General features: G+C 44.6%; 1 protein-coding gene across 4 annotated transcripts in view; it reads left to right on the top strand.

Annotated features, from left to right (window-relative positions):
• The window catches only part of DENND5A (DENN domain containing 5A), a 95,602-nt gene extending 92,477 nt beyond the window's left edge, over positions 1-3,125 (top strand). For 3 of the 4 annotated variants that reach the window (XM_045825421.1, XM_045825420.1, XM_045825419.1), the window contains 2 exons: positions 570-738; positions 2,077-3,125. In XM_045825421.1, the coding sequence (XP_045681377.1) occupies positions 570-738; positions 2,077-2,260 (353 nt within the window). In that variant the 3' untranslated portion in view covers positions 2,261-3,125. The remainder of the gene's footprint in view (positions 1-569; positions 739-2,076) is intronic. The other variant, XM_045825422.1, reaches the window with a different exon arrangement.
• Positions 3,126-24,527: the final 21,402 nt, after the last annotated feature.

Below are 24,527 nucleotides of genomic sequence, written 5' to 3'. Positions count from 1 at the left end.
ATGTGAGAGGGGGAAAACATTCAGAGACATGGGGAGTCACCACCATAACATGGGGCTAACCGCTGGGGTCCGACGTGCAGATGCCAAATCAGGTGACTCTCAGATTAGGTCTGTTGTTTGCCCTGCCTTTTCCCGAAGGTGATGGCAGAAGCTCTCCCACCCTTTTCCCTCACCTCCTGAAGTGGACAGAAGGGGTTCTTCCTGGGCATCTGCTGTGCAGGCTTCGTCATGAGTCCTCGCACTTCCTCCCTGTAGATCTAGCAGGCCAGCTGATAGCAGCCGAGCCCAAGCCCTGTGTTGCGCCCACTTGGAGAATTTTTATGCAACAAGTTTCTCCTTCATGAGTGTTTTTAAATCTTAAGACTGGGGAAAGGACCATCTTTGTATCAGGGGCCAAATAAATTTTAAAAATAAGGATCATTTTGAAAGGTGATTAGTGACATCACGAACCTCATGTCATCCTTGGTAAGTTATTTACATCAGCATCGAGAGGCCCATGGCAGGTGGCCTGCAGGGGTAGGTTGGTTTTAAGAGACTTTGTCATTGGCAAGCTTTTCTCCTCTTCACAGAAAAAGCACAAACCTATTATGAGACTCTGGAGCAGAGTGAAGTTGTTCCTGAGGAAAACTGGCATACAAGGGCCCGAAATTTCTGTCGATTTGTCACTGCAATCAACAATACTCCCCGGAACATTGGCAAGGACGGCAAGTTTCAGATGCTGGTGTGCTTGGGAGCCAGGTACTGCCGCCTCGTGGGCCGGAGTACGCAGCAGCCGGCCTCGGCGGGGATGCTGCGGTCCCAGTGTGGTGCGGGGGGTGGGCGGTGCAGATGAGCAGACGCTCTTGAGCAGGTGAGGCCTTAGAGGGCTTCCGGGAGGCCCTTAATTTCCTTTATGTACCATGCATATTGGAGGGGATCTCTGGGAGCGGGGATGAGAGTGTGTGTGTAACTGGGGAGGAAAGGCCGCATTTGATGGGAAGGAATAGAAGCGGCCCGCTGGTGAAGTTTGAAAGAGTATATCTAGTCATTTCTTCAACAGACACTTGAGCGTGCCAGGCCTTGTGATGGTGGGAGTAGAGATGGTGGGCACAGAGCTGAATGAAACGTGGCCCCTGCCACGTAGACATTCACTTGTCCCGAGTGAACACAGGACAAGGCAGAAAGAAGGTCGTGAGGTCCAAAAAAGAAGTGCACGCGTGTGGGGTGCGCTGGAAAGGTAGAGGAGGGAGGTCAGAGAAGGCTGCAGGGAGTTCGCTGCAAGGATAGGGGAGCTGGGACAGAGAATTCTTCCCTGTTAGGATGGCGTTGTTTAACCACGGGACTGCGATGGCATTAATTTGGTATCACAGATGGTATGCGGAAGGGTAGGCAACATTTTTAGGGGCTATTCCAGTAGGTCAGGTAAGAGCATGAAGGCCAAATAAACTTGAGGCAGTAGTTTTTCAGGCTGAGGGAGGAAAGGGAGTTGGTGTGGTGGTAGGAAGCAGATGCATTAGGTTCATAGCTCCGATCAGCCCCTCACTAGCTGTGTGATCTTGGAAAAGCTTCTTAACTTCTATGTACCTTAGTTTCTTCCTTAGTAAAGTGGGAATTACAGTGGCACTGATAGCACCTACCTTATATCACAGGGTTAGCCTTAACAGGTAAGCAGTGCTTGGTCCATGCTAAGCTCTGTGTGGATGTTAGCTCTTAGTGTTGTTCTTGGTGGTGGTAGCTGTGGGGAGGAGTGATTGGCTGTTGGCTGGGGAGGGGCTGTTGAGATGAAGTGCTGACTAGATCTGGTGTCTGGTTGGGTTGTGGAGGGAGGGAGGGAGGGATGACAGGGACGGGGTTGATTTGGGTTGGATCAGGTTGTCTCCTGGGGCTGGGCATCCCTCCTTGGGAGCCTTTTAAAGCCAGGTAAGGCCTCCTCACCAAGCCCCGTTAGGGGAGGAAAAGGGGGCTGTGGGGAGCTATCTACTTCTCCAGCTTCAGGCTTTGTTCTAGGAGAGATGGAGCAGGTCTCCCCTTGGCCTTGCACTAACAGTCTCCCTTCCCTTGTCCTCTGACCCACCTGGACTGGTCCTGCCCTGCCAGAGATCACCTCCTCCACCACTGGATTGCCCTGCTGGCCGACTGCCCCATCACTGCGCACATGTACGAGGACGTGGCATTGATCAAAGACCACACGCTTGTCAATTCCTTGATCCGCGTGCTGCAGACATTGCAGGAGTTCAATATCACGCTGGAGACATCCCTGGTCAAGGGCATCGACATCTGACCTCTCAACACCAGCCAGCAATAGGACTGAGAAAGACTCGCCCTGCAGCTCAGACCCGTCTTCCCAAGGGACCTAAGCGAGTTGCGCAGGAGATGGGGAGGAGATGTACACTCACTGTAAAAAGAAAACTAGAGGATTTTTGGAATAAATAATCTATTTTAGAGTTTATTTGCTGATTTGCTTTTTACACACTTTCATGTGAGAGAGTGATAGGAGAGGGAGACGAGGTTGGTGCCGCTTATTTTGAAGCCGGCGCCCTCCCTCGCTGTGGCCGTGAGCTGGGGGCCTGCGGCCTCCCTGGACTGAGGCTGGCAACGCGGGCGGGCAGGTCCGCTTCCTTGCCTCGCCCGCGTTACTGAGGCCATTCCACATTGTTTTTAAACTAATGTTTTCTATATTAACATTATTATGGATATTTGGCTTTCCTGGGCCACACACAGGTGTGCTGAGTGGAAGCCCCAAGCTCCAATCAAAGGGATTTTAGCAGTGCCTCTGCAAGCACAGGCAAGCAGTCCCACATTTCACCTTTTTCTTTCTTTCTTTCTTTTTTTTTTTTTTTTGGTCAGTATTATTTGGGAAGAAGACATGCTGAGATGTATTATTGTGCAGAAAATCACATTTCCTCTTGGCACGCAGTTGCACAGAAGTAAACATAAGCATGTTTTAACAGGTTTTCCTTTTTTCCATATTATTTATTTAACCCTCCATTGTGTGTTTTAAGTCTTTCTTTTTCTTTTTTCTTTTTTTTAAGGAAAAGAAAAGCTTGTCACAGTCTAACTGGCTATGTTATTGTTCAATTTACGTTGTTTTGCAACTTAGAGACCAGCTACAGTATGGCCCACTTAATAAAACACCTGAAACAAAACTGTGTGGGTCCCTGATTTTTATGGGGGTTTCCGAGCCGTGGGTGGTAGAGGGGGTAGTGCGGTCTGTCGGTCTGTCGGTCTGTCGGTCTGTCGGAGCGGTCCGGGCCGCAGCGGCACTCCTCTCCCCGCTGGCCAGGGGCCTGTGACTCCTGGGTCCTTCCCACTGCAGCGCCGGAGTTTCCATAGCTGTTAACTCTCCTGGGTGAGAGAGGTGCAGACAAGGGTTACTTTCCTATCTACAGAGGAGGCGGAGGTTGCAGGATGGGCCATTTCTTGAAATAAGACCAGGTGTGGGAACATAGGACGCTTGGGATCCTTTCTGCCCTCAGGAAAAAAAGCTCTTTCTTGAGATAGGGGTTTACTTTTCTTGAGATGGTAGGTGATGCAGCTTTATGAGAATCTTGGGAACCAGCTTCCTTCCATTTTATTCTTCAACCAAGCTGCTCTGTAGAGGCAGGAAGCTCCAATGAGCAGGTAGAACACCTCAAACCAATCAATGCCCTTTTTTTTTTTAAGAGAAGAGGTGTTTTTTTAAAAAAATATTTTATTTATTTATTTTTAGAGACAGGAAGGGAGGGAGAAAGAGAGAAACATCAATGTGTAGTTGCCTCTCACATGGCCCCCACTGGGGACCTGGCCCACAACCCAGGCATGTGCCCTGACTGGGAATCAAACCTGCGATGCTTTGGTTCACAGCCCGCACTCAATCCACTGAGCTACGCCAGCCAGGGCTCAATGCCGTTTTTAAAAAATTTTCATTTGAGGCTATGTTTATTGATTAGAGAGAGAGAGAAACAGCAATCAGCTGCTTCCCATACACACCCCAACTGGGGATTGAACCCATAGCCTTCTGGTGCATGGGACAACGCTCCAACTAATTGACTCACCTGGCCAGGGCTCATTGTCCTCTTTTGTGTGTCCCTGATGTCACATGTGCTGTTCCCTCTGCCTGAAATGCCTCACTTCTTGCCCATTATTCAAGCTTTACTTTAGGAGTCACCCACGATAAAGTCTTCCTTAATTCCTGCTGGGTACAGTTAATTGTTCCTTCGATGTGCGCCGGTGGTTTCTTAGATGTTGGCACTTCCTCTTCAGTTGTCATTGCCTGCTTTCATGTTGGGCTTACTTTCTAGACTGAGCTCTGAGAGGGGAGAGAGGGTCTCTTGTTCATTTTCATCCCTGGTGTCTGGCAGGTGATGAGTTCCTAGATAGGGATTTTTGAAGAGATGACCAAAGAGACTGGAGGCTTCTAAGACAGCTGCAGCACAACATCCCGCAGGCAGGGGGTATCAGTGGGCTGCACTAGAGCTGTCTACCTGAAGGCCAAGCGGAACCCAGTTTCTTTTGGAAGTGGAGGAGGGAAAGTGGGGAGAGGGGGCCGTGGGCCTGGAGCAGGAAGGGGGATTTCTGGCTGGGCAAGAAGGGCAGCATGGACCTCAGTGTGTATCTGTTGTGGGCCTAAGCCAGAGACACCTTTATACAACACCTCTCTTATAATTCTGCAAGGTAAGTGTAGAGTATCCCTGGTTTACAGGTGATGAAAGCAAAGAGTTTAATCGCTTGCCCTAGGCCACACGTGTTGGATGTGAAGTTTGCAGTTGCCAGAACTGCCTCCCTCCCAGCTTGCGGCTCTTCTGCTGACATCTGCTCCCTGTCTGATGCAGGTCTCTCCTGAGATGGCATCAGAGTGACCTACCCCAACTGCTCTAAAACACCAAGTCAGTCTCAGCCACTTTTTGTCCCCTAAATTCTGTTTTATTCCCTTTCTTATCAACTGTTATACTCATTATTTGCTAATTCTAAGTGTACGTTTTATAAGGGAGGGACACGGTCCACTTTGTCCACTAAGCAGTGACTGGCACATGGTAGGTACCCAGGAAGTATCTGTGGGGTAAATGAATTCATTGGCAGTGGTTAAGATCACAGACTGTGGAGTTGAAACCCTTAATTTGAATCCTTGCTCTGCTACTGTCACCTAGAGCAAGCTATCTAAATACATAACTTTCCTGGACCCCAGTTTACTCATCTATAAAATGGGAATGATAATAGTGCTTGCATCATTGGGTTGTGAGGACCAAATGACTCTACCTGCATGTCTGCAACAGGCAGGTGTGTACGAAGTGCTTGATAAATGCTGGTGGTTGTCATCAGCCTATCATAGTAAGCTCCATCCTGATTCCTGATGGAGACCCAGACCCCTTGTCCTCCGATACCAAGGGAGGTATCGACTGTGACAGTTCTGCTCAGGGTAGGGGAATGTCAGGAGTGGACACTGCACATAGAGAGAACAGTAGGAGCAAAGGCTTTGTTGGAGCTGTGAAGGTGCTGGAGAGCGAGGCTTCCCGAAGCCTAGGCCAGGTCAAGGACAGAGCTTTACCAGTCTCCCCAGAGTGCTCCTCTGTCCCCAGCCCAGGCCCAGCTACCTCCCTCCTTCCAACTTCCTGCAATTCACAGTAGTAATCACTTCTTTGTGTTTATGTATTGTTTTATCACCCAAGTGTGCATCCCTACACACTATAGTTTTCAGTCTCACTTTTTAAAAACCTGATACAGCCAGCCTTTAAGTTTTTTAAATCTGAAGGGTCCCTTGTACCCTTTTCCCTTTCTTACAATTTATCTGTTGAAGAACCTGGGCCATTTGATCTGTAGTTTTCCACAGTCTGGGTTTTGCTAATTTTATGCTGGTGGTGCAGTTTACTCTTTTACCCTCCACATCTCCCGCAAATCAGCAGCTGGGTCCAGAGACCTGAGTTGCCGCAGATTTGATGAGACTCTAGGTGGCGGTGTGCTTGTTTTCCATCAGGGGCATGTCTTATCTCGTGTTCACTGTTCTTTATGTTGGCAGCCACAGATGCTCAATGCCTTCATCCTGGAAGTAATTCACTGTGGCGCGGAGCAGGGGGACGGGGGGGAGATGCAACATGGAGATATTCTAACCTATCATGTTATAATTTATTGGAGTAATTTTATAAAGAGATGCTGCCCCTCATCTGTTTGATTTCTGTTTGTACAGGAAAGGCAGGATAAGTGCATAATTCTTTTTTTTTTTTAAGATTTTATTTATTTATTTTTAGAGAGGGAAGGGAGAAAGAGAGAAAGAGAGAGAGAGAGAAACATCAATGTGCGGTTGCTGGGGGTTATGGCCTGCAACCTAGGCATGTACCCTGGCTGGGAATCGAACCTGGGACATTTTGGTTTCCAGCCCGCACTCCATCCACTGAGCTACACCAGCCAGGTGTAATTCTTTTATTCAACCTATTTATTCAGCTTTTCAGATAATGAACTGGGCTGGTTCCCTGTTTTCCTCAGAAGGTGGTAACTTTTAAGGACTATTATGATGACTTCAGGGGCTTAAATGTATTTGATGGGTTTTATTCTATTGCGATTATTAATCATTATTGTTTCATTTTGGCTGTGGGGAGCTTTGTCAAGTTGGCCCCTGAGTTTGACACAGCCCTGGCGGTTGCTTTCTGGAGTTTTAAGTTGCCACAGGCCCATCTTGTACTAGAGGTGGAAGAGTTGTTTCATGTGTGCTTTACCCATGCCTGACATATCAACATAAAGGCGTCCCTACCCCCCCTGCTGTTCAGGCTCAACGATCTTGGCCAAGATGGTGACTTTTTTTTTGTCGGCTGGTCCTCAGACACAAGGAGTCCAAATTACCTTGATGGCGACCAGAGCTTGAGGTTCAATCTACAGGACCAGCAGAATGTGGTTCTGTGTCCCCTGGCAAGAGAGTACCCTTTTTGGGGACCAGTACTTTTGACCTTGCAGAACCTGGAGCTAAAGGAACAGGAAACACAGTGTCCCTCAGTGGCTCCTTGGAAGTGATTGTAAATGTGTCCACTCCTGCCTCTGCCCCTTGGATCTGGGACCTACATATTCTTTGTTAGAGACCCAGTACCACATCCTAATCTCTGATTTAATGCATTAGATCCTGAAGAATGGACCCCCATCCTTGCATGGTTTTGCCTCAAACCGTTGAAGTCAGTGCTTGTGTTGTGTCTTCAGTGGGCCATTCCAGTGCTCGTTGAGGTTGGCAGCTTCTGGAGGGTACAGTATACACGTGACCAGCAGATCTGGATAGCACCAGCCTACTCCCTTTCTTTCCTGTGAAGTGGGTGCGCCGGTTCGATGCCATGCTGGATGGATTTCCACACCTGAGGACCAGGTGTTCTGTAAGCTTCTGGATATTGGTGCTGTCCCAGGTTCCATGGTCAGAAAAGGCAAACCTATTTTTGTATGGAAGAACCACTGGCTCTCCCAGGTTGGAAGGGGCTTAATATAGTTGATCTGCCACCAAGTGGTTGGTTGGTCTTCTCAAGGAACAGTGCCATATCTGGGGCCAGCACTGGTCTCTTTTGTGGGCAGAGCGGACGTTCAGAGGCAGCAGTAGCTTAGATTAGCCGTGGTACATGGGAGTCCGCTGTCGGCCCGCTGCAGAGCCTCTGCTTCTGCCACTGCAACCACGTCTGTCCATGTGCCTATGGTGCCAGTCCCAGCGTGACCAGTGACAGAATGTCTGGGTCATTCAGTCTGCTTGGTCATTCGGTTTTCTCCTGTGGTGGGTGCTCTGTGGTGGGCGCTAATGTGTGACACAAAAACCTTCATACTTTGTTCCTGCACCTAAAACGTCTGTCCGTGTGCCTCTGCCAAAACCTTCTTGTCCTCGGTCTTCCAGACCTTTTCTTCCCAGTTCCCTGACTAGCTGGCCAGACCACTGGCCACTGCCCAGGGATGTGAATATAGCTGCCTGCATCTAGCTCTCCTGCATAGCCAGGTGCACCACTTGCTCATTGGGAAGATGCTCCTCCTGCTTTCCCTTGTTTCCTACTCTTTCAAGGCAGCCACTGCCGGCTCCCACCCACATCCCAAGCTGACCCATTAGCAAGCCAGGCTCAGTTGCCATTTCCTTCTCACAAGGAACTACTGCTGACCACACCTGCCTTTATGACTTGGCAGTTCTGGCAGGATCCAGTTTGTAACGGGAAGTTCTGGATGTGCTGTCACTTGATGCTCATGGTCTAGCATTTCAGTTAAACCAGGGCCCAGCCACATGACGGGAACTGCTTCTCAAAAGGTGTGTAATTCTCCGCCGCAGGTGGCCTGGCTTTGCTCCAGAATCCCAGGGGCTTGCTTTGTGTTTCTTTCACTGGTTTGCATCTTTACCGGTCACTGACACTTCAATCCTATAGAGTCATATGACACAAATGACAGGATATTTGCTTAGCAGCTTGGACCTTTTGTAGAGACCTCTTCTGCTCCGGGTGCCACTCAAAGCTGGCAACTTCCTGTGTCATCAGAGACTTCCTAGGCTGAATTCCTGGACCGTGGCCTCCAGAGCCCGAAGAGCCCTTTCAGGCATTGTGCTTCCTTCTTTGTGCTAGAGGATGCAAGAGGCATCAATTTGAAGGGGATATTTTGGCATAGCCATGACCACTGGACACCTAAAACCTTCTCTGAGGTAGCAGGTCACTGTGTCTTCTTAGGGTTTATACCCACCTTCGGGAGCACGTGTGTCTTACTGAGGTCTTCGATAAGCTAGCCACCTCTTGCTTTTCCCACTCAGTCACCATGATGCAATGGACTTGTGATGTTCTGTGGCTGTGCAGATGGTCCAGATCTCTTCGAACTCTTTGAACTATATATTATGACTGAAGGCAAAAGAGTTAACATACCTTTGGGGAAAACAGTAAATGAACAGTATTGTCTGTTCCACATGAGTGTGAACTTTCTGATCTTCTTATTCCAACGCAATGGCCACATACCACGTGTCTGAGGCCCGAAGCGTCTGCTGTGGCAGTGATGGCACATCCAGCACAACAGGGCTGCTGCTCGGCTGCACCGTGGCAGCCAGCTCTCATTCTCCAGGATTCATCTGGCTTTCCAGGGGCCAGACTCACAAATTAAATGGAGGTATGATAGGGACCGCCATCCCTGCATCCTTTAGGTCTTTAATGGTGGCATTAAACTCTGCCACCCTCCAACCCCTGCAAGATGTGATGTTGTTTTTTTATTTAGTGTCTTGGCTAGGTGGGGGTGAGAGCAATTTCAGAGACTTCTGCTTGGATTCCCCCACTGTGATTGCTCTGATCCCTGGGCCAAGGACTCAGTGTTAGGGTTACTCTAATTGCCAGTATATCAACTCCGGTTATACCTTTGGGGATTAGGGAAACGGCCAATTGGATGGACCTATGGACCCAGGGGACTACAATTGGGCTTCAGCCAGGACTCTGTTATTTAGCCCCAGAAGGCCCACTTCAGTGTTCAGTCAGACCTTTGTGCAGTAGTCCTTGACATGCCTGGGCATTCCCCTTTCCACAGTGTAATTCGTGGCAGTTGCGGGTCATTCCTGGGTTCTTAGAGGGATCCTCATAGTAAACAGTTGTCCCTAGGTCTTGGGGACTGGCCTTATGTTTAATCAGTGGGTTCTGGATCTAAAGACTAGCTCAGATCTAGGAAGTGGTCATGACTTTATATGGACATGGCCACCCTCTGCTACTCGGTGCTTGTCCTCTCCTGGTTGTAGATGTTAAGCGTCCCTTGTTACCTGTCTCTTTTGCCCCCAGGGACATGATGTTCTATTAACCGTTTTCACAGCTCCCTGCTGGTAAGCCCCCTTGGCCATCTTTCCAGCCTTGCAAGGCTTTAAGGTACTTGTGGCTCCCTGGCATCCGGTGGTTAAGTTCTGCCAACTGGCCACTCTTACTCCAAGGCCTCATCATTTCTGGGCTAGCTTGCCTCTGCCAGCCCTGGCCTGACACCTAAAAACAACAGTGTTTTTATTTATTCTTCTGTTCATTTATCTAGCGAGTGCTTATTGAGTCCCAGTTATGTGCCAGACACTATCCGAGGCATTGAAGAAGCACTAGGGGTGGAGGTGGAATCGGAGGGAAGGGAAGGGACTCTAGCATCGCTCCAGAGACAAGACTCTACAGCCTGGTGTTGGATGGGATGCGGGCTGGGGAAGGAGAGTTGTCACGGTGTCTCCTAGGCCCGAGGGGCCCACAGCGTACACTTCAGTTCACTGCACAGACTTGTGTTCCTAGCTGAGCTAGAGTGTGTGGGGTGGTGTGTCTGTCCATGCTCACATGTTTACAGACACCTGTGGGACACCCTTCAGCGGTTTTGAACTTCCTTCACTCACACCAGTTCGGAGGGCAGTGGGGCGGGCTGAGCCCGTGAGAGTCCTGGAACTGGAGGTTCCTTCCTGTCGTTCCCAGACCCCACTTTTCCTCTGGGGTGGGGCAGGCCCTGCATACTTCTGGCCTGGCTGGGGTCGCAATGATCTCAGCTTCCAAAAGTTTTATTCTAGGGTCTGACCTTTAACTTGAGCTGCCCAGGCTGGACAGTTACAGCAGCCTTGGAACTGCAGGATTAATTGCTGAGAGCCGGTTTCGAGGCCTCGATTGCTCACCCCAGAACTGGACCTAACCGTGTGTTACTCTCCACCTTGGTTCAGACTCTTGGATCCTGGTCTCCTGCGGTGTCATTGGTAACTTCTGGCCTCTGGGACAGCCAGTGCCATCCCTACCTCTGCGGGCAGTCATGGCAGCTGTTTGAATCCTTTTTTTAAAAATTCAATCTTTATTTTATTTTTTTCCATGACCATTTAGTCCCCTTATACCTCCCTTCCCCCCTCAATGATCCCACTGTTGTCCATGCCCATGAGGCCTTTTTCCTTTTCGCTCGGTCCCTCCACCCCCAGCCCCCTCCCCTCACTGGCCGTCATCTGCTCTCCATCTATGAGTCCTTGCACTTCACTTTCCGAGATCATGGCTGTTCTCAGTGAGGTTGCCACGGAGGACCAAAATACAGAACACATTAGGGACAGGCCTTCCAATAAAGAAACCTTTAGCCAAGATCTTGTAAGACTTGGTAAAAGCTTCTTGGCTTTGTGTTTCTGCCTCTTTAACTTTGCCATTTAGAGGCACCTTCGGTGAGAGCTGGAATTGCATGGCCTCAGCCCACCATCGTGGCTCACCTGGTTTGTACAGGTTTTCTAAGCTCACCCTCTAGCATCATGAGACCCCAGGATTTTTACACCTTTGAAGCAGAAAGCAAGCATAAAGTTGAGTTAAAATTGGTGTTTGGTGCTCTGGCTGCAGTCAGGTGATGCACTGTCCCGTAGACTGAAAGGTGGCGGCTTCAATACCTGATCAGGGCACATATCTAGGTTGTGGATTTGATCCCCTGCCTGGGTGAGTATAAGAGAGCAACCAATCAATCCCCCTCCCCTCCCCTCCCCTCCCTCCCCTCCCCCTCCCTCCCCTCCCCCTCCCTCCCTCCCCTCCTCTCCTCTCTTCCTTTTACTCTCCCTGTCTTCCTCCCTCTCGTCTTCCTCCCTCTCTAAAAGTCTTTGGGTTAGGATTAAAAAAGCTATGAAAAAATGTCTTTGGGTTAGGATAAAAAAAAAATGGTGCTTGGTTTTGTTTACAACAGGTTTCACCTTACTGAATCACAGTTTCAGGTAATTCTTCTGGGTAGATCTTTATTTAGATAAGGTTGCTGAACCCCAAAGGTGGGCACTAACCTGGAAAGATGAGACACCTGGGTTTTCATCTGAGAATGCTGCGGGACCCACTGCCCCAGGTGGGCAGTGTCCCAGTGTCCCCCCCGTCAGCCTCAGGCTGTGGCCATGCCAAAGATAAAAGGACCCAGCAGATAAATGCTGTTCAAAAATAAGTTAGTAGCAGTCAGTCAAGAAAATTAAATAGAAGACATCCAGACTGGAAAGGTAGAAGTAAAACTACCTCTATTTGCAGATGCCATGAACTTGTATATAGAAAATCTTAAGGAGTCTACTGAAAACTATTGGAACTAATAAATGAGTTTCATGAGGTTTGAGGATACAATATTGATGTACAAAAATAAATTCTTTTTCCATAGAGGAACAATAAACAAACTGAAAATTAGGAATACAATTCCATTTACGATGGCATAAAAAATACATAGGAATCTTTAACAAAAGAGAACTATAAAACGTATATTCTGAAAACTATCAGACATTGGTAAAGGAAATCAAAGAAGACATATATAAAAAGAAAGACATCCATGTTCATGGATCAGAAGACTTAATATCTGTAAGAAGATGGCAGTACTTGCTAAAGTGATCTATAGTTCAGTGCAATCCCTATCAAAATTCCACCCAACTTAGCAGAAATTCATAAACTGATCCTAAAGTTCATATGGAAATTTAAGGAACTGAAGATAGCCAAAACAAGCATGAAAAAGCAGACCAAAGCTGGAGGGGTGCCATTCTCAGTGTGTTACAAAGCTACAGTAACTGGCGTAAGGATGGACATGCAGCTCAGTGTCCCAGGAATGAGTTCAGGGATAAATTCTCATGTTTACAGTCGACTGCTTTCCGACAAAGGTGCCAAGACAATTCAATGGGGAAAGAATAGTCTTTTCCAATAAATGGTGCTGGGACAACTGGATATCCATACGCAAAAGAATCAAGTTGGACCCCTACCTCACACCATATGTAAAAACTCAAAATGGGGTGCAGGACTGGTAATGCTTATGTGTGTGGTTTCTTAGCTGGCCTGTTTCTTTTCTCTAGTTTGAATCAAACAGGCATTGACCGTAAGTTCCATGTTAGCACCCTGCTGGCTGTGATGAGATCAGAGATAGATTATACCAGGGCGGCTTCCCACACAAGGACCAAGGGCAGAGTCCATAGACCTAGTGACAACAATGATGATGATGATGGTGGTGATCGCTGACATTCTGGAGTGCTAACTGTGAGCCACACACTGTTCCAACTACTTTACAAGTATTACTCACTTGATTCTAACAATATTATCATCCGTATTTCACAGATTCGGAAACTGAGGCAGGGGGAAGTAAACTAACTTGCCACACAGCTGATAAATAGAGCCAGTGAGAAAGAAAAGCTTCCAGTGGAAGCCTAGACTGACAACATCAGCAGAGAGGAAAGGGTTGGCATCATGGCCAGCTGAGGCGAGGGCCTCACCTGGTTGGTGCTGGACACATATCCTGGTGGAGGCCTGTGGCTGACCCGCCCCACTGGGGTCAGCAGCCTCGTGGAACTCCATACTCCTGCCTTGGCCTCCACAGCCTGCTGCTGGCACGGAGCAGGAGCCTGTGGGCAGTGACCGGGCTCGTGGAACTTGGTGTGTATACTTGCTCATGGACTTCCACGGTGCTTCTCTTACTGAAAGTAATTTAATTATAAAAGCAGCACGTACTCATTCTAAAACATGCACAGTCGTTACCCACATCACGGGGAGTCAAACAGAAGAACTAGCTCCAGCTGCTTGTTCAAGTTGGAGATTATGACTCTTAAAAGGGTTCTTGATGGTTTTTGAATGTGAGAAGTTAAGATTTTCCTGCTGGAAAAAGCAGGTTCCATGAGGAAGACCTCGTATTCTGCATAAGAAAACTAAGGACTTGAAGGATTTGGCATTTTATGGCAGGTGAGGACCCAAAAGGCACAGATTGGGGCAGGGGGCAGAAGGGAGGGCACCCAGAGAGGGGCCCGATCGCCTGCAAGAGAGGAGGGTCCGGGAAGAACGTCCAGGGAGAATCTCCCCGAAGCAGGTCAGCCAGTGCAAGCAGGAGCAGGGCCGCCCCTGCGGTTGTGAGCTGCCTGCAATGCCGCGTTGTGCTGTAGCCCCCGCAGTCGTGCCTCAGGTAAGATATTCTTTGGGGAAATCGAGGAAAGGGGACAGTGTTCTGAGATTGTGTTATCCAGGGACAGAGAGAAGGAAACAGCTGCAGAGAGCAGGATGCCAGGGAAATGGAGAGCGGCAGGAAGAGGAAATGGGAGTAAACATGACAACTAAGCATCTGGAAATTCGCATCAGGTTGGGGGAGAGCATTGAACTTTGCACAGTGTGTCAGGTGATTTCAGGCAATTCCATTAAATGTTACAGAAAGGATGGAAGACTTGGGGATACCGAGACGGCAGATACTGAGGCTACAAGCATGAACAAATGGAAGTTACAATCCCTCCACAGCTCACTCTACAAACATTTTGGTGTAGATAGCTTCAGACTTTTTTCTACATGCATATACACTTCTCTGTCTAATTTTAAAGTGGGGTTTAATGCACACAGCATTTTGCAGTCTGCTTTTCCCACTTAACATGGTATTATGAACGTCCTTTGATTTCAATAAATATTCATCTTGGCATCAATTCTAGGGACTGTATAGTACACAGCCAAGGCTTAATGTTTTGGTTTTAGCTGTTTTTATAAACATTGGACATACTCATGGTTTGAGGAGTCAAATAATTGTATAAAATTTGCTCTGATAAATAGTGATCCCTTCCTTACCCACTCTACCTCTTCATCCAGAGCAGAGACCACCACTCTCATCTCCATTTTATTTTTTTAAAGGTTATTTATTTATTTTTAGACAGAGGGGAAAGTAGAAAGAGAGAGAGAGAGAGAGAGAGAGAGAGAGAAACATCAATGTGTGGTTGCCTCTCACACACACGCTGCTGGGGACCTGGCCTGCAACCCAGGCATGTGCCCTGATTAGGAATTGAACCTGCAACCCTTTGGTTCGAAGGCTGGCACTCAATCCACTGAGCCACACCAGCCAGGGTCTGATCTCCATTTTAGCTAGTTTTGTTGGTATTTACCCCAGTGTCTCTAAATATTGGGTTTAGAATTGCTACTTGCTGATTTTCCATTGTAGGTATTATTTCTTGATTTCTTGCTATGGAAATTGAGGATTTATCTCACTTTCCTCCTATACTGCCAGGATACATCTCCCCATTCTCCTGTCCTCTTGATAAAATGTTACGGTAGTTTTGGTTAGACCAGTGTGTAGAGTTTACATTGTTACCGTTATGTAAATGCTGTTGATAGCTGCATGGTGTAGCAAAATATGATGAATTGTCCTTCACACCACAATGTTTATTTTCTCTGGAGTTGTCTTCTGCTGCAGGTTGGGGTTTTCCAAAACGAACTCTGGGTTGAAGTTCAGAGCATAGGATGTGTATTAGGATCAACACCTGTGAGAAGAGGGGAAGACTGGGCACTGGGGGTTGGGGTGGGGGAAAGGAAAAGTCAGGGTGCTGGGCAGGCCAGAGCACAGCCCTGCCGTCTCATCACCATCGGAGCTCTGGGGTAGAATGGCCCTTCAGAGTGGTCCCTTCAGAAGTTTTTAGTTTACATAAGACATCCTGTGCATTTTTCTCGTTTTAAAGAATACTCTCCTGGACTCAGACCTGCCCCAGGCTGGACTAGTGGCTGACTCCGGCCCACCGTCACCCTGGGCTCTCTTCTCACCGTTCTTCTGGGCTTTGGGGCATCTCACTGTATGAGGGTCCTGCCCTGTACTCTGCTGAACTGAATATTCTGTTCTCCTGGATCCTGTGCCTTCCTCTTTCTTAGTTTTGTTCCCTTGTTTTAGTGGAGTACATCTTCCAGTAACATCCCTGGAAAGTAATGGGACATAATTTTTTGCAGTATTATGTACACATAATGTTGTTATGCTGTACTTACACATTACTACTTCAGAGAAATACAGTTTTCATGCTTGAAAACGCTTTTCCTCAATTTTAAATGGATTATTGCCTCATGCCTTCTAGCTTCCAGTGTCCTTGCTGAGAAGTGCAGAACCACTGTCATGCCTGACTCTGCATGAGCCCTGTTTTTCCCCCTTCTGGAAACGTGTAGGATCTTTTGGTTTCTGGTGATGAAATTTGCCAAGGTGTGTGTGTATTTTCATCCACTGTAGGCACTTAGTGGACCCTGTCAATTCATTTGGAAATTCATGGGCTTCCAACCTGGGAAATTTTCTTAAATTATCCCTGGGTGTTTGCCTTCCCTTTTTATCCTCTGTTTTCTCTTTCTAGAATGTCTGTATTAACATATTGTATGTTCTACACCTCCTCTTACTGCTTACTCACTCAGCCATTGTTTTATTTTAGTTTTGGGGGAGATTTCTTCAATTTCATCATTCAGCACTTTTTAAGTAAGTTTTTAAAATGAAACGTAACACAAAACAATAGTGTGTACAAATCACGCATATGTATGCAGTGTATTGAATTTTCACAGACTGAAAACACTTGCATAACTGCCTAACTGCCACCCAGGCCAAGGAACAGAACATTGCTAATACTAAGCACCCTGCAACCCTCTCACGCCATTCATACACATATATATTTACATAGATATACATAAATATACATTTACATATATATGTGTGACATGACACAATAGAAGATACAGAGCAAGACAAAGAAGAAAAGATGGATGTAGGAATGGATGAAGAAGAACAAGAAATAGCAAAGAAATCTACAGCTGAAAAAAAGATGAGTTATAAATTATACTCTCACCATTTGGATCCTGTCTGGAGAGGGAATGTGAACCTTCTGGGGGAGACTTACCCTTGGACCAATGACTATGGCCAAGAAAAGGGAATGTGCTGATTTATCTAAACTAATTTTAGCCTGCTCCTAGAGATGGAATTAGGTTCAGTTTTCCCAAGCACGTGGGTTGCTTAAAAGAGAGGTGAATACCTGAATGAAAATTGATACATTGTTAGGAGGAGAGAAGGGGTGACAGACGATCAGGAGGCAAATGAAAAATGTCTACTACATTTTTTAGTAAGTAAAATGCACTTAATTAAGCCTTGACTACTCTTGGAGCCGCTGCAGCACAAACAGATGTTGGCAGAGGTTGTCCCAATTTCCCAGGAACTAAATGACCCTTTTTGTGATAGATTTGTTTGTTGGTAGTCAACATTGACTTCTAAGCCCTTGTAGTATGCCTTTCTGCATTACATAGCTTGACAAGCTAATAAAAACAGCATGAACAGTATCTCCAGACTCCCTTGCAGCTAGGGTCCTGGATACAGTTTACACTGTGCCAGTTAAATGTTTTCATGTGTGATTTGAAAAATAAAAGTGAAGCAGAGGCTATTTTCCAACTTCTTTGGGCTTTGTTTTGCTTATAAGAAACATTGTGGAGGTAAGTCTATTAACCAGTTTGTAGGTATTGAGAAGCAGTTGCTGTAATAGCAACTTCTTCGTATCTTGATTCTTGTGAGATTAAGTACCTTGCACAAGGTTACAGAGATAATAAGTGATGGCTCAAGCTCAGATGTCTGAATTCAGAGCAACTTGGAGTTTTTGAGGTTTGCCCACATTGTGCAGAAATAGTGGCTTCCCTGGTGGGTAAGTTCTGGTATCTTCTATGAGTCATTCCTGAAGGCCCAGCCCAGAGCTCACCCCACTAGCTCTTTAAATCATTTTGGAAGCTCTCGGTTCCTTCTATTATATACTTTTAGAGTCATTTGGATTTCATACACTGAAACCTTCTCACTGGCATAATAAGAGAAACACCCTTCTGGGATCTGGACAGAGCTAGCTTATCTCCCAAAATTCCAGGTTTCCTGATTACAGTCACAGCACGGGTATGGATTAATAGTCATGTTTCCTCCAACAAGCAGGGGCAAGCACATGTATGTTGGCACAGCTGTAGAGTGGCCTGTATAGAGGAACTCAGGAAATAGGGCACCAGCCTGGCTTGGCTTCCATGGGCCCTGCCTCCACGGGGTTGGTGGGGAATGAGAATCTCTTTTACTGCATAACCACTGTGCATCAGAGCCTGCACTCAGCACTTCACAAAGATCACCCCATCCCTGCAATGACTACAACCCTGCAAAACAGTGTGATTACCCCCAGTTCACATACAGGGAAGCTCAGGCACCAAGAGGCTGATGTGACCTTTCTAAGATCCCACAGATAGTAAATGACAGGATGAGCGCTAACATCCACGTCTGTCTGCACGCTCAGACTATACTCGTTTACATTTTTATTTTAAAAAGTTTTTTTTTTATAGAGAGAGGGGAAGGGAGGGAGAAACAGAGGGAGAGAAACATTGGTGTGGGAGAGAAACATCCACCTGCTGCCTCTCAAACATGCCCCGACCTGGGGCTGAACCCGCAACCCAAGAATGTGCCCTGACTGGGAATCAAACCAGTGACCTTTGGCTTCGCAGGATGACACCCAACCAACTGAGCCACACTGGTCAGAGCCCATTTACATTTTTTAAATCCCTCAATTGTAAGCATAACATCTATTCACTGTAGAAACTTTGATATCACCCCTTTGGTGCCATGGTAGCACGGATTACTTTGTCTACAAATGTATTTTCATAATTGTAAATCCCCTGCTCCTATCATATAAGCTGCCCAGTTTTGATACACATGTATCAGCTCTATTTGTTTTTTTCTTTTTCTATTTTTTTCTTGAACACTGACATGAAAAATATTTTAGAAATAAGAAGTAATTGATAAATGATGGTGAAATGAAAGGGCATTGCTAGTTACCCACAAAAATTGCAAAATAGTTCAACAGATAATTGCAAGGAACCACAGGTCACACTTGTTATCTTATTTATAGGCTCTATGAGCTAATTTAAAAGTGTTACAACATCTCTAATATCAGTAATCTTGTATGATGATTTTAATGACTGATCAAAGTGTGTGTGTGTGTGTGTGTGTGTGTGTGTGTGTATTTTGATTACCAATTATATTCCCACAGTCTTTAGGCAACAGTTACCAATGATCCCACAAGAATTTAAAAGACGTTAATCTGTTGCCTGTTTGGACTAAATTGGTCCAGGATGATAACTCTCCGTAATCAGGTGTCAACAATTCTAAGGCAGCAGGAGAAATTCTGTTACACTCTGTGGTTGCAAATAAACTACAAAGAAACCACACATTGAAAATTACCTTGATTTTAAAATTGCTTGGGATCTAGACTTCACTCACTTTTAAGTCACTCAGGTGGTTACAATAAAAACCATCTTCTCTCTAGTTCCCTCTTCCTCCTCCTGTGGGACTACGGTTACATGGCTCAACAGCTAGGAACTGTAAAGAATAATAACTTTATTTAGAAAGGTATTAAATAAAATTCTTTATTTATAAAGAATAGTAACTGAAAACCTCCCTCCCATCCTTGACCTCCACCTACCCGGACTTCCTCATATATTTTTGTAGAGAGTCTTTATGTATATACAAACAACTATAAATATAGATTCTTGTTTTTACATGAAAGGTAGCAAAATATATACATTGTTTTGCACTGTTTTCTTTTTTTTTTCATTTAAAGGTACATTTTGGAGATCTTTCCATACTAGAAGATATAGAGCATTTTAATCCCTTTTTACAGCTGCATAATGCTCTATTTTATGGATGTCACATAATTTACATTTCCAGCTCCCTATTGATAGGCATTTGGGTTGTTTCTAATCTTTTGCTACTACAAACAATGCTGTGATGAATAGCTTTGTGCATGTCATTTTGCACATTTTGTGAAACTCTATGCATTTATTCAATTAACTTAAATAGATATTTTAAGATTGTTGTGTAGACTTTATGTCAATATCCACTCCCACCACTAATATTTTGAATGTCTGCTTCCCTAGTCTTACCATGAAAATATGTTATCAAATTTTGGATTTTTTGTTTCATATGTTTAAGATTCGTTACATATCTTTTAATTCATGTCCTTTGCCCATTTTCTGTTGGATCACTGGTCTTTATTTATGAAGTCTAGTGGTTCTTTACATATGAGGGAGATTAGATCTTTGTCTTCTGATATGAAAACATATTTTTGCAGTTTGTCATTTGTTCTTTGACTTTACTTATATTTTTTCTTTAATATCAGGGTTTTTTGGGGGGCCTATGGTTGAGCTTATTAATCTTTTATGGCTTCTGGATTTGGGGTGATAGACTTTCCATACTACAAGATAAAACTTTTCTATATTTCTTTTAGTATTTTTGAGATTTTCAAAAGTTAAGTCTTTTATCCATTTGAAGTTAACTCTGTGACATGAGAAATAGATTCAATATTATTTTTGTCTAGGTGGCTATCCATTTGTCTCAATACCATTTTTTTATTGATCTATATTTTCTCCAGTGACTTGAGATGTCAGCTTTATTATATTGTATCTATGTATAGTTCTGTGACTCTTTCTGAATATTATATTCTACTCCATTAACCTCTCTCTGTGCGTGTCAGCACTGCACTGTTCTGATTCTGAAGCTTCCTGATATTCCTTAATATCTAGTAGTGCTGATGCATCTTCCCCATTATTGTTCTTTTTTCACATTTTTATCACTACTCTTGCTCCTTTCTTTTTCTACATAAAGTTTAGAATCAATTTATCTAGGAAAAAAAGGAAAGCCTGTTGGATCACATTAAAATTTTAAATTTAACTATGGAGAACTGACATCTTTATGATGTTGAGTCTTTCTTTTTTTTTAAATATATCCAGAAGTTATCCTTTATTTTATTTTATTTTTTTAAGATTTTATTTATTTATTTTTAGAGAGGGAAGGGAGGGAGATAGAGAGAGAGAAACATCAATGTGCGGTTGCTGGGGCTTATGGCCTGCAACCCAGGCATGTACCCTGTCTGGGAATTGAACCTGTGACACTTTTGGTTCGCAGCCCACACTCAATCCACTGAGCTACCCCAGCCAGGAGATGATGTTGAGTATTTCTATAAAAAAGCATGTTATATTTCTACTTGTTCAAGTTTTCCTTTGGGTTGTGTTTAGTAGTGTGAAAAAGTGTTTCTTAAATAGGCCTTGAATATTTCTTGTTGTGCTTATTACCAGGTATTTAATTTTTTTTGTTGTTATTATAAATACAGCCTTTTCTTTGGTCACACCATTTACACTGAGAAAACTTGATTTCTATATAATAATTTTGTTCTCCACTAGCTTACTGTATTTTCTTATCACTGGCAATAGTTTCATTTGATTACCTGGGGTTTTCTAGGTAGAGAATTATATCACCTGTAATATTTCCTGTCTTCCAATTCTTATACCTCTAATTTATTTTTGTCTCATTAATTTGACTAATATATTCTGTAAAGTACTAAGTGATATCAAAGTGATCATATTTATCTTGATTTAGAGCTTAGTGAAAATGCTTCTAATATTTCCCTGTTAAATTTGATGTTGGCTTTTGGATTGAGGTAGATTTTTTTTTCTCATTAAAGAAGTATTTATCCTGCCCTGCCTGATGTGGCTCAGTTGGTTGGGTGACATCCTGTGAAGCAAAGGGTCTCTGGTTCTGTTCCTACTCGGGCGCGTGCCTGGGTTGTGGGTGTGGTCCCAGTACATTTGAGGGGCAGCAGATGGATGTTTCTCACATCAGTGTTTCTCCCCCTCTTTCTCCCTCCCTTCCCCTCTGTAAAATAATAAAATCTTTTTTTATAAAAGCAGTATTTATCCCTACCATATTGAGTGTTTTGTCAAGTATACTGGTTTAAAATTTCCTTTAGCATTTGTGGAGGTTATCATATCATTTTCCTCCTCAAATCTATTTATTATAATTAATTATGTAAGTAGATGTTATTAAATCATCCTTGCATTCTGAAATGTATCCCACTTAATTATGATCCTGAGTTATGACTAATCTTTTCTGTTTAGAGTTTTTAATAAGTGATATTGATCCATAGTTTGTTTTTTGTGTATAATATTATAAAGTTTGGATATTAATCATTGTTTCATAGAAACAAGGAGGAGTACCAAAGTTTTTTAAACAAGAATTCTTATATTTATACTTTGGAAGAGGTGTTGAGGATGAATCCTCATTATATTTCTTTCCTGTTGGACTGTGAGCCCTTTGAGGGCAGGCTTTGCCTCTAGTTCATCTTTGCAGCTCCCACAGTGCCTAGCACAGCGCCTGGCACACGGGCAGGCTGCAGGGAGCAGGGGCGAAGAAGGAGGACCTGATGCCAGATGTCCTGGCATTGCGTAGCAGGTTATCTAACCTCTCTTCATATCAGTTCCTACATCAGGAAAGTAAGGATAATGATGATATCTACTTCTCAGAGTGTATAAGAGGATTAAATGAGCTAGTGTATGTGAAGTACTGAGAACGGTGTCTGACATAGTATTAATTCATACATTAACTATTACCATATTTAAGTAAATATTTATTGGAAGGATTTTTAACCCTGTGTAAGCAAAAGAGAATGTTGGTGCAATATTTAGAACCAATGAAGAAATAAATGGGGTCCTGGCATTTATACCAAGATAGCATCGATTTTGCGAATAAAATAATCATTTATTATTTGGGCCCCTGAGAGGATGCAGCCCTGTCCACCTGCCCTTCTCCCATCTCACTCAGAGGGCTGCCTGCTGCTCAGTCAAAGTTTAACAGAGGATTACGTGGAGCTGGATAGGAATATTTTTGGCCATAAATAGCAGAAAACCCAATTCAAAATACCAGAAGGAGATACCACTTCTCATCCATTAGGATGGCTATTATAAGAAAAAAAAAAGCCCAAGCCAGAAAGTAAGTGTTGGTGAGGCTCTAAAGAAATTGGGACCCTAGTGCATTGCTGGTAGGAGTGTAAATTGGTGCCACAACTATGGTAAACATTATTGCCTTTCCTTGAAAAGTTAAAAATAAAATTACCATATGATCCAGCAATTCCACTCCTCAGCATATACTCAAAAGAATTGAAAGCAGAGCCCTGGCCGGTGTAGCTCAGTGGACTGAGCACTGGCCTGAGAACCACAGGGTCACAGGTTTGATTCCCAGTTGGAGCACATGCCTGGGTTGCGGGCCAGGTCCGGAGTAGGGGGTGTGCAAGAGGCAACCACATCCTGATGTTTCTTTCCCTCACTTTCTCCCTCCCTTCCCCTCTCTCTAAAAATAAATAAATAAAATAGTTTTTTAAAAAAGAATTGAAAGCAGAGACACAAACGTATTTTAACACCCATGATTATAGCAGTATTACAATAGCTAAAGTGTGGAAGCAATCCATCGACAGATGAATGGATAAAGAAACTGTGGCGCGCACATGCAATGAAATGTTATTCGGCCTTAAAAATGGAAGGAAATTCTGACACATGCTACAGTATGGATGACTCTTGAAGACATCACGCTAACGTGAAATAAGCCAGTCACAAACACTACATGATCCCATTCATATGAGGAGGCACTTAGACTAGTCAGATTTGCAGAAACAGAAAGCAGAGTGGTGGTGCCAGGAGCTGGGGTGGGAATGAGCAATTACTGTTTAATGGGTACAGAGTTTCAGTTTTTCGAGATGAAGAAAAATCAAGAGATAAATGGCGGCAATGGTTGCCCAGCAGTATAGATGTACTTAATGCCTTGAACCTGTACACCGGAAAATGGTTGAAGCGGTAATTTGTTATGTTACATATATTTTAATCACAATTTAGAAAGTAAAAATTAAAAATAAGTTAAAAAAGAAATGAAGTCAAATAACGAGGATGGTTCTGGCACACACCACTGGAGGTGCTGAGGTGGGGAGTGGCTTTGGGCGGGTTTGTCGGGGCCGTGAATGCACTTCTGCTGGCCTCAGGAAGGCTGCCCCTGTTTCTCATTCACCACAACATCCCAGGAAGAGCAGAAAACCCATCCATCCCAGCCTTTCAAGCAAAGGGTCTGAGATTCACTCTGATTGGAACTCAGTCAGATGCTTATCTCTGAACCAATGGCTGTTGCCAGGGGAATGGAATGAAAGATATTGATTATCTGAAGCCAGTTCCAGAACCTGAGGTTGAAGATGGTGCAGCTCCCCTCCTAGGAAGTGGGCTGCCTGGGGAAGGAATGAATATCTGTTAGGAAAGCGGAGTGAGCAGATGGGGAACGGGTAAATCACCAGAAAAATTTAATACCTCATATTCAGCTCAGACATATTGAAAAAGTTTTCCAGGAGATGTGAAAGCCATCCACGGAGGAGAAATTAATGTGTGTGCAAGAGCAGATGGGTTTTCCTTTCTACACTACTTCTCAGGACCTGCTGGCCTGCAGATTCCAGTACTTTCACACATAGCTCATTGTTTTTTTTGGAGCCATCTCAGCAAATAACTTTTTCCTTGGGGTATAGTGATATTTAATAATCAAGAAGTTACACTTCATTTATTCAAATAGTTATTGAGCCTGACTCCATGTCTTCTCGGCAAAGGGGCCAGCGTGTGCACAAGAAAAGGATGTGTGAGGAGGAAAGTGACAAGCTCCTCGTACAGATAGTTCGATGTCACCGGAGCATAGCCTGTAGGGCAGAAGTGACAAAGATAAAATGGGATTGGATCATGACGGTCTTTGGCTAGGCAGTTCTTGTTTCAACTTATATCCTGCAGTAAAGCACACACAGCAAAGTGTGTAAGGTGCATAAGCTTAGGCCAATATCGCAACAAATTTTTACGAATGTATACATCCATACACACCCAGATCTAGCTGGACATTTCTACCATTCCAGAAGGATCCTTTTTGTGCCTTCCCAGTCAATCCCCATCCCCAGAAGGAGTTACTATTTTGGCTTCTATTGTTATTAATTAGTTTTACCTGTTCTTAAATGCCATAGAAGTGGAATTATACAATATGTATCTGGCTTCTTTCACTCAGTATAATGATGCCTC

The sequence above is a fragment of the Phyllostomus hastatus genome, unplaced genomic scaffold, assembly GCF_019186645.2.
Source record: "Phyllostomus hastatus isolate PE091 unplaced genomic scaffold, TTU_PhHast_1.1 phas_scaffold_585, whole genome shotgun sequence".
Classification (NCBI taxonomy): Eukaryota; Metazoa; Chordata; class Mammalia; order Chiroptera; family Phyllostomidae; genus Phyllostomus; species Phyllostomus hastatus.
The sequence above is the reverse complement of the archived record's forward strand: the minus strand, read 5'-3'. Positions and strand labels throughout refer to the sequence as shown.